Source organism: Balaenoptera ricei, chromosome 6 (assembly GCF_028023285.1).
Source record: "Balaenoptera ricei isolate mBalRic1 chromosome 6, mBalRic1.hap2, whole genome shotgun sequence".
Lineage (NCBI taxonomy): Eukaryota > Metazoa > Chordata > Mammalia > Artiodactyla > Balaenopteridae > Balaenoptera > Balaenoptera ricei.
The window spans coordinates 15,274,399-15,291,944 of NC_082644.1; the positions used below are offsets into that span (position 1 = coordinate 15,274,399).

The following is a 17,546-nucleotide window of genomic DNA, read 5'->3' on the forward strand; positions in this document are numbered from 1 at the left end:
CTCAGAGACCCTTAATGACTCCCCATTACCCACTGATTCAAGGTCAGATGACAGTCAAAGCTCATATTTGCAGCTCTGCACCGGGGTTTCTCCTACAAGGCCCTTATGACTCAACCCAGCTGTTCTCCCGAATGGTACTCTTTACTCTTAGGCCATGCATGCATTCTGCCTTAGACCAGAGCCAAGCCTTTATTTATCTGTAAGCAGTACTAGCCCCCCTCCACACACACCCCCAGGGGCCGTGTCTGTCTCTTGGACAACCCTAGGCTTCTTATATTCTTCTCTGTGGTGTCTGTTGCATTTAGGTCACTCGAGTGGGCAGAAGTGGAGTCTCTCCCAGAAGAGGTGGGAACTGGAACAGAATGGAGAGCTTGGCCCGGGAGGAAAGGGAAGGCCTTCCCTTCATGGCTTATTCTGGGCTGGAATTTGAAGAGTGTGGATGGGCTGGAAAGGACTCCTCAGTGATGAAGACGGTCTCTGTCGTAGGAGGAGCCAGGAGCTCCAGCACTAGAGGGGACCCCGGGTCGAAGACAAAAAGTGCATCCAGCATCTCTTTCACTCAGTGAAACTTCAGCGAATATCACACACCAAGCCCCGCGCTACGTGCCGACAGTGGTGGACAGGTAAGCTGCCTCTTCAAAAAGAGAGAGCCCTGATTTATAGCACCGGCCTATTTCTGTGGTGTAAACATCCCTACCATTGCTGCTTTCAAGCTACCAACGTGACACTACCGAATTTGAAGCTGGGGAAAAATGCGCAGTCAGCTCCGGGGAGCTGGTGCAGGACAGAACGGCACCCCACCGGTGGGGACAGAGCTGGGGATTGGATGGCTATTAAGTGTCTCATGGAGCCTGGTCGAAAGGTATCGAGTTACTGTTTTACATCCACGGCAGCCTCCACTACCATCTTTGTGGGTCTCGATTTGATGTCTTCCCTTACATTCTTCTACTAGACTGTATGGCCTGAAAGGGTGGGAACCCCACTGACACTTGGCTCTGGTCCCCAGGGCGCCAGGCACGGTGCTCTGCTCGTGGGAGGCGCTCTGGATTTGCCGGCAGGTGGACTCCATGGGGCAGGGAGAGAAATCTGCTGAATGGGTACATACGCACTGGATGCCCCCCGGCCCGGAGTGGAGGCAATCAACAAGCCACAAGGCAGCGTTGAGAAGCACAGTGCTGGCCTTTGGTAAAAGTGCAAAGCAGGAGGTTTACCTACAACCTTCTCCGCTCTCTGATCAGCACCGCTGCCCACCTCCTGGCACCACTGCCCATGGCTGGTTCTCAAGCCTGACCTCAACCCTGACTCCCCACCCTCACTAAAGTCTTTGGTGGTTATGCTGAAAGCAGGCGCTCTGACCTCCCAAACTATGATGAGTCAAGAGCTGTCCCTGGCTTTTCAAAGGGGTCCGAGACCCCCCAGCCCCACTCTCAACTCCAGAATAGGTCTAGTTCCTGGTCTAAGCTGTGCTCTTTAGGAAGTATGTGTGGATTCTGGTCATCCTCGGGGTCTTCCGTGTAGAGGGACCCTGATTAAGCCTCCATAAAGGGATGAGAGAGAGAAAACAGGCATGAGCGTGCCAGGCATCAAGGCTGGGCATCCCAGGTACCGGCAGCCTCTCACACTCATGGTCCCACAAGGATAGAAGAGCTGCCACCCTCCCCAGCACAGCGAGCAAAGCCATGGAGGCTCCCAGCCCTGCCCCATCATCTCACGTGACCATCCCTGGGTTGGCCGAGGCGGCCACCTGCTTCCATTTTGATAAGAGGGCTGAGGGGCGCTTTCCATCGAAGCCATAGATCCTGGTCCTTAATGCACCAGACTGCAGGAGGCACAAGCCCCATGAATTAGGTTCCTTTCCTCCATCCACTTGCCTCTTATTTCAACATTCCCACCAAAGAGCCCACAACACTTCAAAGATCAAGGCTTTATTTTCTGTAGCTCCAGTGTCACAACTGTAGCAGCATATCAGAAATATCCCCACACAGAAACACACATTTCTCCCCTTCTTCCAGGAACTGGTGACAATCAAGAGGCAGAAACCACGATATTTACGACAGGAATTTAAGAAAGGACACTGGCCCACCCTACTAACATACATCGTGCATCTTGCAGGTGGGAAGCAGCAGTACATTTGTATTGAACAGGCACAATCATCCTTAAATAAAGTTAAATAAAACCTTAATGGCATAACAACATGTTGCCAGTGCAGCCTTAGGGGGGGACTTTGGAGGACAGCTCTTGGAACAAGACATCAGTATTTAAAAAAAAAATAAAAGAAAAAGAAACCACACAAAAGGACGCAGGCCAGTATCTAGCGAGTTTCGATCCAAAGTTAAGAAAAAAATAGTCATGGATTGAAGATTTATCCCATTTGGAAAAAAAAATCAATTTTTTAATTCTAAAAAGTAAAACTCAGATGTATGAGGGGTTGGATCTCAAATCATGGTCTGGACAGAAGTCACTGTTATTGAGTATTGTACTCAAGTGGCATTGCTGGGCGGCAGATGACACCCCAATGACACCAAAGACACCAGTGACCAAGCTTGTGCCGTGACTGACTACGTTAGGTTGGTCATCGCCAGGGGTCGGGGATGGGGAGAACATGTTCCTATTTCGTTCTTGGCCAAGTCAAAGTCACAGTCAACTGGGCTGCAGTCTGCGTGGGGCAGCAAGACAAGCTTTGGAGCTCAGGGTGATGGGGGGGGGCGGTGGTTACCTCCCACAAAATTCATGACCACTTCTATTTGTTCAGCGCTTCACAACTTTCAAAGCTCTTTCAGATACAGCGCTCGTTCAGCCTCTGGAAGACCCAGTGGGGAAGGCAGGACAGGTGGCATCACCCCCATTTCCCAGCCGATCCCTACACACTGGGAAAGGAAAGCCAGGATCAGACCTTCCGACTCTGAAATCTGGAGACTCTATCTCTCCTGACCCAAAGGAGGTCACCCAGAGAAGTGAGCCGTTTCCTTCCTCAATACCATCGAAAACAAAATCCCATAAGAAATAAGGAATATTTTGCAGCAGCATGGTGTATCTGAAGTGGACAAAAAGGAGTGGTTGGATAATTATTTTAGAATTTGATCTAGATTTTCTTCCATTTGCAAAATGTTAACACTGACGGGGTATATGTTTAGAGAGATGTCAACACTTCCCCCAGCAGTTTGGTCTCCGTGGGCTTTTGGCATCCCTGAGTGGGGAAGCTCGCTGCAACTGATTTCCACCGGGGGATGGGGGTGGGCTAACTCCGAGGTAGGACAGGTCAGCAGGCAGGCCCCCCAGCCCAGGAGAAGACCCTGCTCATCGGGGCACATGTGGGAGCTGCCTGATGTGGGTCTCTGCTGTCCCTGACCTGCAAACTACTCCCAGAGGTTCTGAGATGCAAAAGTCCCAGCACCACCTGAGTTCATCCCAGGAGTCACGGCATCCAAAGGAGCCGGGTCTGAGCCTCGGTGAGAATGCACGACATGGACCGTGCCTAAGGCGAAGGCCGAAAGGCGAAGGGCAAAGGGTCAAGGTCAGGACCAGGCCGGCCAGAATGAAAACACACACGTGCTTCCTGCTCATTTTGAAAGACAGCTCTAAAGGAAACTGTGAAGCCACTGTGTCTTCCCTCGGAGAGAGGCCTGGGAAGGCTTGGCTGGAGGAAACAGGCTTGCGCTTGCTCTCAGGGATCATCTGGCTCAGATAGGCCATTTCAGGAAACAAGGCATCGTGTTCTCAGCTGGCGCGGACCAAGCAAGGCCGAAGATGGTTCGAGAGGCATCCTGACTGAGCACGAGGGCCCGGGTCCCTTGCGCTGCGGGGCTGGGGAGCCTGGCCTGTCCCTGCGTGGTGAGAGGCTCTTAAGGGGGAAATTTGTGATGGGCAGGTGTACAGACAAATGCCGTAGATATGCTTGCTGTGTTTTTTAAAACCCCTAAAACTGCACAGGGAAACATAGGAGATCAGGAGATTTAGTCAAACACACACACAGACAAGAGAATACCTGAAGTGCCTGGGTTAAAAGACTGTTGGAGAATGAAGTCCAAAGATCAAGGTAGGATTTATCACACTTGCCCGCCCAACAAGTGGCCAAGCGTTGGCATTTCAAGGGCTTTTAAGTGCTGGCCCCGCGAGGCATACATTCACGTCACCCACAAGGGAAGGAAATGGTTTCAGTAAGTGTTAAGACCAGCCACCCTAATTCCACTGGGGGCCACTGTGCTCCAGTGTGAGCCGCGCTGACGCCCAGTACGTGTGTGCACGCGGGCGAGCACACAGCAAGAGGAAAAGCCCCAGGGCCAGATCTTTGGTCCTGGAATTTCTAGGAAAAGACAAAGGGAAAAGGCACATGAAGGTGACTGATTAAGAAAAAAAAAAAAAAAGTAGCTAATAGTATTATATCATTATTTTGACTTTTTTTTCAACGTACCATTTTCCCCTATGAAAAGAAAATTCAAAATATAAACCTTATATTTATTATTTTACATTCAAGTGGAACTTCCATCTGGGGGTGGGGGGGCTCAACACAATTTTAGACCACGTGGAGCAATGTATTACTTTGGTGCCTTTTGACTTAACCCGATGGAAGAATTCAGCTATTTTTTTTTTTTTAAACAGCTTTATAGTCCCAGCTGTAACACTTGCTTGTACACACACAGAGGCACACACGCAAATCCAACAACTTCTACATAGAAAAATAAAGGATAAACATTATCCATCTATTTGATACTGTGTACTGGAACTTCTATATACATAATTTTTTTTTTCCTCTTTAATGTTTTCAGTCACTGCACATTTTCTTCCCTCCTGGGTGATCTACGTACGATTCTAGGGGAGGAGATGCTATACTGAAGCAGAAAAGCTACATCGCTCTCGGGGGCGGGGGGAGGAAGAGAGAAAGCACTTTCTCGCTCCCCTGCCAGTCTTTCAACACTTTCTACCACCTGGGATATCCCTGCGGACGGACGGCCATCGTGTAAGCGGCTGTCCCGTCCTCCCCTCTCTCTAAGGCGTCAGGGAGCAGATCCTGCCAACACCCTGCCCTGATAATCTTGGTGTGAGGGCAGGGGAAGGGGATCAGTCAGGTAAAGCCTTTGCACAATCAAAGATTCTGGCATCACTTCCCACAGCCCGTTCCTTTAGTACGGAGTTCGATTCTCCAGCTTGTGCTTGGTGAGGAAGTACTTGAAGAACTCATAGACGGACCAGGAGATGGCAGTGGATGGCATCTGGTAGATGACGCGGGCCTGCACGCCCTTGAAGTAGCCGGGCAGGCCGTTGAGCTGGTACACCGTCCGGAAGGCGTTGGCCATGCCCGACAGCCGGCCGCTGATGTTGGCCAGGTGGAGGGCCACGTTCTCCTGAGTGTTGAGGAGGGTTTTACAAACGTCCAGAGGGGTGGTGGCGGCTGCAGCCAGGGCCCCGGCCAGCCCGCCTGAGATGATGTGGGACTGCGGGTTGTAGCCCCGGTACGGGTTGATCTGCTCCTGCAGGAGCTCGTAGGTGATGAAGTGGATAGACTGGAATGGAACGTTCATGGTCAGCTGCGTGGTGTAACTCCGGTAGAAGGCCGCCAAGCCCTCCGTCCCCAACACGGTCCGGATGCAGCTGAGGGCCGACCGGTGCGGCGAGTCGTACATCTGCAAGCGCTGCTTCACAACTGTGGGCGGGTCCCGGGTGGTTGGGCTTAGCCCCACCCCAGGCCGGAGTGAGATGGGAAGCCAAGCCATAAAGAGAAACAAGCAAGTTTAGACACATGGGTAACAGGGCACGGGGAGCTAGCACACACCCAGCCCCAGCCCGAGAAACCACCGAGGGCCAGCTCCAGGGCATTCCGTTTATAGACACATGCCTCCGGGATCCAGGGCCAGGAGGTGGCTGTTTCCTGACGTTTCTCCCGCCTGACTCTTGGTTGACGTGGCCCTCAAACCAGGCAGCCAGTTCAGACGAGATTGCCCGAGCTGATCCCCCAGGCCCTAGCTGCCTCGGGCTTCACGCACGCTGAGGAATCTAGACCCTGCTCCTGGCTCCTCTGCCCTCTTCCGTCCCAGTACGTCTACTGGACACGTGTCCCGTCCTTCATTCTCAGTGGTCTGTACCTCTGACAGTGTTTTTAGCTTCTGGGTCTCAGTGCTCTTGGAAGAGACACTAGAATGATATCGGCCCAAGTTCAACGGCAAACTCCAGTGAGGACCCTGGCTTTATTAATACAAAAGTAACTGGTGGGTCAAAGGACATGGGGCAAATACTTAGAATTTTAATTGTCCCCACGCATTGCAAGATAAACACATACAGCGTGCTTTACTTTTACAGAAATAAAGTCCTTAAAACAATATAATGTCAAGGAGAAGAGGGTGGAGTTGAACCTCATTTTTCTCTCCTTTAAAAAAATAGAAATAAAATTCTTGCCTGGTTGACATGGGCTAACTTACTGCTCATTGACTATGAATTGCCTTAAACACACAGAAAAAGCAGCCCACCTCCCAATCTGACCCATATATCCCTGAAAGTCAGAACAAGTTTCCTATCTGCTAAGGCACGGGAGGCAGCTGAGAGCAAATAAATTGTAACCTTAAAAGACAAAACCAGACAAACTTATAACACAGGATTTAAAATGCTGCACTTTTTCACCTCTGATTCTCCCTTCTGGCAAGGGATCATTTTCAGAGAGAGGAGGAAAAGGGAGAGAGTCCTACATCTCACACAGAGAATAACCCAGCTGAAGGTATGCCCAGCACCGGGTCCAAAAGCTCCTCACTATTCAGACCCAAGTTGGCTGAGGACGCGAGGATATTGAAAAAGCTGACTGAACTCGTCTGCACAGCTAAGAATTGCTTTATAATGCTCCCAAAATTCAAAAGGAAAAAAAAAAAGAAGGTAACGTGGGAGGAGACAGCTACAACAAAATGGCCAAATATTAATTTATGAAGTAGAGCGATACACACATGCGGGGTTCACCATACTCTTCTCCCTACATTCGCCTGTTTGAAATTTTCCATAATAATTTCAAATTTCTTTTAAAAAAGCAAATTGAACATAAGCCCATAAACCCTAATGAATGGCCTCAGATGGGTTCCTTCTAAATTCGTCTATGGTTGATAATGGTGAACAAGGGCCCAGTGGGGTGTGTGTGTGCGCACATGTGTACGCATGTGAGCACACACAGGTTTCAGAGTAGTGCAAATGCACACGAAAGAATTGCCAGGAGAGCCTGTTAAGCAGATATCCTGTCTCTACCCCCCGAGATTCTGGTTTAGTAGGTCTGGGGTGGAACCTGAGAATCACCATGTTTAACATGCTCCCAGGAGACACTGATGTTACTGGTCTGTGGATCACACCCTGAGTAGCTCTGTTTAAGCGAACCGGAATCCCAGAGCTCAAATGCTCACGTGCCTTCTCGAGGCCTTTGAGAACATGGTACGAATTCTCCTGCTTCTTCTGACTGGGGACCGGGAGCTCCCTTGCCCGACCTTCTGTCCCCACCCCCCAACTTTGCTCCTGCCCCTCTGCACATCCCCTACTGCCACGCCCTGGGACCATGAAACATTACCTTCTGCTGGATTCATTACCGCATCGTGGAGCAGGGTGGCCATACTCCCAGCTATCCCTGCAAAACAAACTCCAGAAAATTACCCTCTGGGACCAGGGGTTCTGAGGAAGTTCCTGGAACCCTGGACCTTGCTTTCTAAGAAGCAAAACTCACTACCAACTCCACCCAGGTGAGCATTGACTCTTAAAACCCTAAAGTGATCATGGAAAATACGGGATAAAAATGAGGAAGGTAACACAGGCACCGTTACTCACATTTCAATCCTGCAGAACCTTATTTTCACTAGGAAAAGGCTAGACCTGCCAACATTGGATGCTACCAGAAAACACACTTGGTGGCTTTTTCCACCATAGAGATTTTAATTCTCTCTCATCTCTGGCCTTTGCCTACAGATTAACCCACTCTGCCTTTAAGCTGGGGGCAATGGAAGGGGATGATATCATGTATACAGCAGAGAGGGGGCAAAAAGAAGAGAAATCTTTAAGAAAATTCCTTAATAAAATCCAGGCATTTTTTTAAAGCAAATGGCCAAGGGAAAAGGGCGTCAGGGAGATCTGCATATGGCAGATTTCCAGGGTGAGTTTGCAAAGTGATGACATGTCTCAGAAATGGCCGAGCCCATCTGAGGGTCTCCTCTGGCCTGGCTTCAAGAACCAGGAACTTCAAAAGCCAGATTCCAGCCTGGAATTTTGCTTCTGGCTCTGGGTTTCCTCCCTCTGTGGGTGACACTGCCCAGTAATTAAGATAACTGCTAAAAGGTGGGAAGAAAGAGGGACACAGGCTAATGCTTCAGAAATGCATATAAATCCCCCTCCCTCCCTCCCTCCCACACGCTTACGATCATCCCCAGAGAGGTCAAAACGCGACCAAAGCACACACCACAGTGAAGCAGTAACAGTGCTGGGCAGAACTTGACATAAACTGGGCTCCGTTCAAACCGCCTTCAAGGGGCTCAGAGACCAAGGAGCTAAAAAGGCAGTTTCAGCAAAAGGAGGGCCCTGAGGCCACGAACTTGAGGACAGCATCAAGAGTGCAGATCTTGGTGACGGTCCGGACAAATGCAACTAGGGGCCGATTTTTAAAAAGCAAAACCAATGTCTGCAAACCAGCCAGGTTGGAGTCATTATTACCAGGGTTTGCTGGTGGGAGGGATGCTTTCTGGTTCTGAGTAGAACAAAAAAGAGAAGGGGTAGAAAGTTGTTGCCAGTCACATCTACCTCTCTGTTGCTGAAAAATAAATTTGTTAAAGTTAAGTTCTCCTTATGCCACTAGCCAGAGTCTCACTCCAAACCCAAACAGAAACCAACAAAAGCCAAACCCACAGGAGGCGAAAATAACCACTTGGCAGGGCCCAGTAAGACAAGCCTATATAACAGTTGCCTGCGGCCAGCTCAGGCCACCCCCCACCCTCCTGGTTCCCTCAAAACAACAAAAGAAAACGATTTCAGCCCTTGCTTGCAGAGAGATGCAACAGACGGAAGAGGATGGGGGCGAAATTCCCAAATCCCCAGAAGCTTAGGTGGGAAAGGTCCTCTGCGCAGGAGCAAATCCTTTGTCAGCCATAAAACTTCTTGACCTTTTAAAGCTTAGTTAGATCTTGACGTTGTAGAGACCTGTTGGGCCAGTTTTTAAATAGTCTCAAAGAAGCTGTCCACATAACTTTTTTTTTTTTTTTGGAATCCAGCATTCAAAAGTTTTGTTTCTATTCAGGGTTGTTTGGTTTTTTGTTTTGTTTTGTTTTGTTTTTCTCCCCTAGATCTGATCATTAATTGCTTTTGAATTTTTTTTTTTTTTTTTTTTTTAAAAAGCAAAAAGGCAAAACCCACTCAACAATGAAACACCTCTGTCACTGATTCTCCCTGGGCTTCAGAGAGCGAAGGAGGGGAATGAAAAAAAGCGCGTGCGCGTGTGTGTGTGCGTGTGTTTGGGTGTGTGTGCACACACAAATCTAGAGTCCTTGATTCATGAGCAAGCGTGGCGGAGATGAGGCATCAGGCTGCTGGGTCACAGGGAGGAGAACCCTGGGGAAGGGTCTGTTGAAGGAGAGACCTTTCTAACTCCAGACAAATGCTTGCAAATACCATTGGCTAGGTGGCTGTTCCCTTGGTGGTGGAAAACGGCATTTAAAGTCCTTTTCATGTTTTCGTAGCAGGCAAAATACAGGGCATGGGCCGGCCCTGCGCCCATCATCATCACGTTGAGGCCTCGCAAGGGTCTCCAGAAGCCTTCAGTCCGTATGATTTTCTTGAGGGCTCCGTAGACACTTGTGTAATGGGCTTTGGGATCTGGATTCAAACTCTGCATTCGTGTCTGGGGGAGGGCGAGAAAAGAAAAGAGTGGGGTTAATGAGGCTGGTCAGGAGGGAAAGGAAGACCCAGGGAGAGAGTGAGAAAAAAACAGGCCATTTTTATAGATTCACAGGATTTCTGGGTGAAGAAAACTTTTATTCTTCTCCTTTCTGGAGTAATCCCCCATCCCTACACACACACACACGCACGTTCACATGGATTTCATTATGCTCAGCAAAGGAGGTAAAAGATGAGGGGCAGGATTTGGAGTAGGAACACCTGCCCGGCCACTGGCAAGCTGTGTGACTTCTGATGAATCCCTTAACCTCTCTGCGCTTCGGGATTTGGCACCAGAGACCAGTTTCCACGGATCGGGGGGTAGAGGGGTGGGGGGGATGGTTTCGGGATGATTCAAGGGCATTACATTTACTGTGCACTTTATTTCTATTATTATTACATTGTAATATATAATGAAATAATTATACAACTCACCATAATGCAGACTCAGTGGGAGCCCTGAGCTTGTTTTCCTGTAACTAGATGGTCTCATCTGGGGGTGATGAGACCGCCTCGGCTCCACCTCAGATCATCAGGCATTAGATTCTCATAAGGAGCGTGCAACCTAGATCCCTCACACGTGCAGTTCACACATAGAGGGTCGCGCTCTTATGAGAATCTAATGCCACTGCTTATCTGACAGGAGGCGGAGCTCAGGCGGTAATGCGAGCGATGGGAAGTGGCTGTAAATACAGATGAAGCTTCGCTCACTCACCTGCTGCTCACCTCCTGCTGTGTGGCCCAGGGGGTGGGGACCCCTGAAATAGAAGCATCATTATTATCCAGGGGTTCCCACTCCGGTTCTAAAGTCTTCTGTGCCCTCACTTATCTGAGACCTCTGTGTTGTGAAAGTTCCATTCAGCCCCAACCATAAATCTCCTTGGAATCCTCCATCCCTCACCCCCTCATCTCCTGTAAATACTTTTTACATTTCATCTATACAAGTTAGCACTGAAATATATGGTCTTGTTCTTAATTTCTTCCTATGTATAGTCTTGCCCCCTGGAGGCAAAGACCAACTTTCCCCATCTCTGTCATCCCCATCACACTCCCCAGGCACTTGAGTAGGTGTGAAGGTGAATCTTACATGCCAACAACCCGGCAAGGCCACAGTACCCATGCCGGCTCCAATTATGGCCAAACACTAGTCTACATGTTGCTGTGAACGCATTTTATAGATGAGATTACCATTTAAAGTCAGTAGACTTTGAGTAAAGCAGACTACCCTCCATTGTGTGGGTGGGCCTCGTCTAATCAGATGAAGGCCTGAAGAGGAAAAAAAACTAGTGTCCCCCGAGGAAGAAAGAATTCTGCCTCCAGTCTTTGGTTGTAACATCAACTCTTCCCTGGGTCTCCAGCTGGCCTGGCCTGCAGATTTTGTACTTGCCAGTCTCCACAATCATGTGAACCAATTCTCTCTCTCTCTCTCTCTCTCTCTCCCTCTCTCAAACACACACACACAAACATATACACATTATTGGCTCTGTTTCTCTGAAGAGCCCTGACCAGTACAGTAGATAAGAAATATTTGTGGGTAAAAGTACCACACTGGCTCAGTCCTGCAAAAGCAGCATTCCCTCCTCCACTCCCCTCCACCCAACACACACACAGTCTAGATCAGAGGGTCTCCAAACTTTGGTAGGAATACCCTTTTACCTCTAAACAAGACCATAAAGAAACTAATATATAAAATAAAAGAGCTTCTCTGACTGGAAACGGGACAAAAAGTTCTGTGCTCTCCTCTCACTCCTCAAGGCAGAAATCCCCCCCACCAGGAACCCCAGGGCTCAGAGGAACAGCATGAAAACCAAATTAGTGGTGGTTTTCAGACTTAGGATTTTACCAGTTAGTAAAACCACACAGAAAATGGGCACACCGTTGGCAAATTTTCACTTTGCCAAGAAAGGACATAAAAATAATAACAATATAAGCAACAAGCACCACTGCCCTTTATTATAATCATCATTTTGTAAAAGAAAGAACTTTTTTTTTATTTTTTGGCCCTGCGGTGCGGCACACGGAATCTTAGTTCCTTGACCAGGGATCGAACCCATGCCTCCTGAAGTGGAAACGTGGAGCCTTAACCACTGGACCACCAGGGAAGTCCCAGGACACCTTTAATGCTTTAAAAAAAAAAAAAAAAAAGTAAAGACTACTTCTGACTATAAAATTGGTTTTTAAGTTCAATTTAGCTTTATTAAGTACTACTTTCCCCTCTTTTCTTCTACCACAGACTGGTGAAAATGCCCCCTGACTCAGCCAGAGGAAGCCGCCAGACACTTGGGTCCCACATTCCCAGGGGGGAATGGACAGGGTCAGTGTCCCTGTACCTTTTTGCTTAAGTGTTTTCTATTCTAACCCGTTTCAAAAGGATTTTAGGCAACTTGATAATGCAGGACACATTATAAGCAAACAAGACCAAAGGAAGAAGTGGGTGAGTGTGCCAAGCAGGAAGGTCGCTGACTCATGGCTACAAAACCTGTGCTTTGCTTGTAAGTGTACTGCTGGCCAGAGAAAATAAAGTATACGAAATGCAAAGTGCTCCCTTTGGAAGAGGCAAAACTGGTGCTCCAGGGACGGCAGAGGTTCTCTAGCACTAAATTCTAACGGATATTTGAAATTGCTCAAGCTTTAGAGCAAATGAAGCTTCATATTTCGCCTGGCTTTTTCTTATCACTGCCCCTGATAAAAATCAGGAGCCTGACGCAGGAGGTGGTACAACCAGGTGGCCCAGAAGGCAAGGTCTGCTATCAGACAGAACTGATTCCATCACTTATGGTGTGACCCTGGACAAGGCAGTTAACCTCTCTAAGCTTCAGCTTCCTCTTTTGAGAGAAGGAGTGAGAAAATTAAATGTCTATTACTATCCTTACGGTTAATAACAATAAAGGATTCATCAAGAGGCTAAGTAATACGGTTCTAGTACATGGCCTTCCAGACCGTTCTAAGCTCCGTGGAGCAGGGGCTGTGTCTGTCTGAGTCACAGCACATCTCCAATGCCTATTATAGTGTCTAACTCACAGTGGGGGACCAATAAATATTTGTTGAATGAATGGATACGCAAACACACATGCAACTTAGGGTACCGACTAGGGTGAAGCGGTACTATGTCCCTTATTCACCTCCCCTAAATATAAGCATGCTTTCCTGGAATTACCTGTCCCTCCCAGCACCCTTTATATCTAGAGCTTTCTTTACTGATGAAAAGTTCACATTCGGCTGCATTTCTCAAGCGCAGAGTGTGAGTCTCTGAGCCACAAGAGGAGCACAGGCACCCTGCCCCTGGGGGCCTACCTGGGGCCTGTCACTAAGAAGTGGCTCCTGCCAGGCCCATTCCCGGAGGAGAGACCCGCCTTGGGGAAGGTCTGCAGCAGCTGCCTGTGCCGCCTCCTCCCGGTTTCTGGCCTGGGGTGGCAAGACCAGCCTATGGAGGACAGCCTCCCTCGGTCCCAGCAGCCCCTTGCAAGCAGGGGTGTGGCAGTGCAAGAAAACACACAGGACTGGAGTGAGGGGCTGAGACACTGGATCCTGGCCCTCACTGGCTCTGACAGGGCCAAGCGGCCTTGGCCATGGCATCTCACCTCTCTGGTCCCCAGTGCCCTCAACTGTAAAGCAAAGGGGAGGGTCAAAACAGCAGCTAATTATCAGAATCACTTGGGAGATGCCTAAAAATACCTGTCTGGGCACCACCCCAACACATATGGATTCAAAACTTTTTTTTTAATTGAAGTATAGTTGATTTACAATGTCATATTAGTTTCAGGTGTACAGCAAGGTGATTCAGTTCTCTATATATACACACACATACACACATATATGTATATATGTGTGTATGTATGTGTGTATCTATATCAATATATATATATATATATTCTTTTTCAGATTCTTTTCCCTTACAGGGAAAAGAATTTTATTTTCCTTATTATAAAATATTGGGTGTAGTTCCCTGCGTTATACAGGAGGTCCCAGTTGGTTACCTATTTTATACGCGGTAGTGTGCATATGTTACTCCCAAACTCCTAATTTACCCCACCTTTCCCCTTTGGTAACTGTAACTTTTCTATGTCTGTGGGTCTATTACTGTTTTGTAAATAAGTTCATTGGTATCTTTTGTTAAAAATTTTTAGATTTCACATATAAGTGATATCATATGATTATTTGTCTTTCTCTGTCTGGCTTAGTTTTTTTTTTTAATTCCCCAGATGGTCCTGATCTTCACTCACACTTTCGGAGAACTGCTAAATAAAGGCCCCTTCTAGGCCCCAACGCTTTCTAATGACGTCCTTCACCCGGCCTCGGCAGTAATCGATTCACCTTTGGTCACTTGAGGAGTGGTGAGGGCTGGCTGGGAGGGTGGTGTATGTGGAGCGGCAAAGGCAGGGAGTAGTGGGCACACGGTGCCAAGGCTTTAGAGCCGGCCAGGCTGACATCGCTGGTCTGCATCATCCCAGCTCTGGGACCTCAAGCAGGTTCCTTAATCTTGGGGTACGGGAAAATCCCCCAGAGAGCTGTTGGCAGACTGAGTGAGGTAACTTCAGGAAATGCCTGGCTTGGAGTGCAGTCAACGATAATCGTCCCCCCACCTACCTGCCCACTATATATGTGAAGGCACAGCGGGCAGGGGGCGGAGGGCACGGGTGGTCTCTGCCTTACAAAGCTGCTCATGTCAGCCGGCTCACGGAGACTTACAAGGGAAATTTGGGGTTGATTTCTCACCTCCCCCCCTCTTTATATGAGGGGTGAGGCAGTTGGAATAAATAAATTTTGAACCAAAACAGATCATCCTATGGAAAAGGACAGCTGGACTTCAGTGGACTTCTCTGTCCTCGGGGAGGTGGGCTACTCAGTGGCAAGCCATAATCAGTGACCCACGCCCGGAACAGAAGCAAGTGGTCCATGAGCGCTGAGGACCCAGGAAGCCCCCTCTCAGCCCACGTCAACCACCATGGCCAGGCTTGGGGTCAGCCCCTCCTTGGTCATGCAGCACCTTCATTTCTCCAATCTGCCTGCAGGGGGCACCCACTCGGGGTTGGGCGCCAGGAGACCAAGAGGAAATAAACAAGGAAAGTGCGAAGTAAGAGGAGAATGATACGGATTGTCAGAAGGAGCTCAGAAAAGGGAGCGGGAGTGACCCATCTGTACCATCACGTGAGGTCATGAAAGCATCCTCAGAAGGGAGCCTGAGAGAAGCTGAAGGTGGGCAGGTGAGAGTGAGGCTGCAGGGACCAGGGCTGGAGAGCAGATAATCAATACAGTCTCTTGTTTTTCTTTTTCTGTGACACTGCCCATAAAATGTACAACTGAGGGCTGGGCATTTTCTATCTACCTGTGGACTAGAGAAGGAGAAAAAGTTAGGGGTGAGTGGGAACCACCCAAGTGTCCATCGATAGATGAATGGATAGGCAGAATGTGGTCCACCCGCACAGTGGAATATTATTCACCTTAAAAGAGAAGGAAATTCTGACTTGTGCTATGACGTGGGTGAACCCTGAGGACATGATGCTAAGTGAAATAAGCCAATCACAGAAAGACAAATAGTGTATGATTCCACTTATATGAGGTCCTAGAGACCTCTAATTCAGAGAGACAGAAAGCAGAATGATGGTCGCCAGGAGCTGGGGGGAGCAGATACGGGGAGTTATTGTTTAAAGAGTAGGATTTGGGGTTTGCAAGATGTAGAGTTCTGGGACTTCCCTGGCGGTCCAGTGGTTAAGACTCTGTGCTTCCACTGCAGGGGGCACAACCCCTGGGCCTGGTCAGGGAACTAAAATCCTGCAAGCCACGTGGCCACAAAAAATTTTTTTAATTAAAAAAAAAAAAAGATGTAGAATTTTGTGGATGGATGGTGGTGATGGTAGCACAACAATATAAACATACTTAACGCCACTTGACAGGACATTTAAAAATGGTTAAGATGGTACATTTAATGTTATGTGTATTTTACCACAATTAAAAAAAAAAGGTGTGAGGGTGGAGAGAAGGAAAAGAAAATGAATGAATGAAGATGCACAGAGAAAGAGCAGAAATTAAAATAAAATAAAATAAAAAAACTAAACGGAGACAGAATTTCACCAACTGCCATTTATGTCCTGAGTTTCAGTTCCTACCTAGCTGTCCAGCTCCCATGTTTATAATAAATTCCCATTCTTTGCATTTTAATTCTCCCCTCTTGGAAATTCATAATGCACATTAGCACAATAAAGACCCTGGGAAGTCCTTCAGGAAAGCAGACTGTTGAGCTTTGTTTCAAGGCACTTCTTCAAGGTTTGTCTTTGGCAATGGAAGCCTCATCTCACTGAATAATCGGTTACACCTTGCAGAACTCACTTGAGAAAACACGGCTGCAGCCAATGGCACGGACCCTGGAAGCAGGAAGTGCAGAGATCAGCTCTAGGAGTCAGAGGGACCCCCGGGGCAGCCCCTGCAGAGCATGGGCAGCAGGGAACAGCCTGGAAGACTAGGCCTGGTGGGGGGCCGTGCGGGGGACAAATGAGCAGGACAAGCCCTGTGTGGCGCGTGATGGAGCCTTTTACTCCACATCAACTCGCGTAACTGCTGTTGTTCTCAAAGGGACGGGATGGAGGATGGTGCATGGGCCCTGAGATCAGGAGACCTGGGTCTCTGGCCTGCTTCTGCCACTCACTGCATCACCTAAGCAATACCCCCCCACCCCACCCTGCCCCCCACCAGCTCTAGAACAGTAATTCTACAGGAGGGATCCAAATTTTATTTTTATTTTTTTTTAACGTCTTTATTGGAGTATAATTGCTTTACAATGGTATGTTAGTTTCTGCTTTATAACAGAGTGAATCAGTTATACATATACATATATCCCCATATCTCTTCCCTCTTGCATCTCCCTCCCACCCTCCCTATCCCACCCCTCTAGGTGGTCACAAAGCACCGAGCTGATCTCCCTGTGCCATGCGGCTGCTTCCCACTAGCTATCTATTTTACGTTTGGTAGTGTATATATGTCCATGCCACTCTCTCACTTTGTCACAGCTTACCCTTCCCCCTCCCCATATCCTCAAGTCCATTCTCTAGTAGGTCTGTGTCTTCTTTTTTTTTTAATAAATCCATTTCTTTAGTCTTAATTTATTTATTTATGGCTGTGTTGAGTCTTCGTTTCTGTGCGAGGGCTTTCTCTAGTTGTGGCACGCGGGGGCCACTCTTCATCGCGGTGCGCGGGCCTCTCACTATCGCGGCCTCTCTTGTTGCGGAGCACAGGCTCCAGACGCGCAGGCTCAGTGGTTGTGGCTCACGGGCCTAGTTGCTCCGTGGCATGTGGGATCCTCCCAGACCAGGGCTCGAACCCGTGTCCCCTGCATTGGCAGGCAGATTCTCAACCACTGCGCCACCAGGGAAGCCCCTAGGTCTGTGTCTTTATTCCCGTCTTACCACTAGGTTCTTCATGACCTTTTTTTTTTTTTTTCCTTAGATTCCATATATATGTGTTAGCATACGGTATTTTTCTCTTTCTGACTTACTTCACTCTGTATGACAGACTCTAACTCCATCCACCTCACTTAAACCAATTCCATCAACTGCCAGCAAGATCAGAATGGAGGGGTCAAGCCCCTTCCTCAAATTCTCCCCTAAGAAGACAAAACAGGACAAGCCTACCTTGTAGGCCTGTACTCTCTCTTTCTTTCTTTCTTTTTCTTTTTT

General features: G+C 48.4%; 1 protein-coding gene across 3 annotated transcripts in view; it reads right to left on the minus strand.

The window, feature by feature from the left end:
- Window positions 1-1,909: 1,909 nt before the first annotated feature.
- Window positions 1,910-17,546, minus strand: part of SLC25A37 (solute carrier family 25 member 37) — a 43,023-nt gene continuing 27,386 nt past the window's right edge. The window contains exons 2-4 of one of the 3 annotated variants that reach the window (XM_059926864.1): window positions 9,613-9,841; window positions 7,532-7,588; window positions 1,910-5,641 (exon numbers count right to left, since the gene is read on the minus strand). In XM_059926864.1, the coding sequence (XP_059782847.1) occupies window positions 5,121-5,641; window positions 7,532-7,588; window positions 9,613-9,841 (807 nt within the window). In that variant the 3' untranslated portion in view covers window positions 1,910-5,120. Of the gene's footprint in view, window positions 5,642-7,531; window positions 7,589-8,410; window positions 9,532-9,612; window positions 9,842-17,546 lie in introns of those variants that run through there. The other 2 variants (XM_059926866.1, XM_059926865.1) reach the window with 2 other exon arrangements.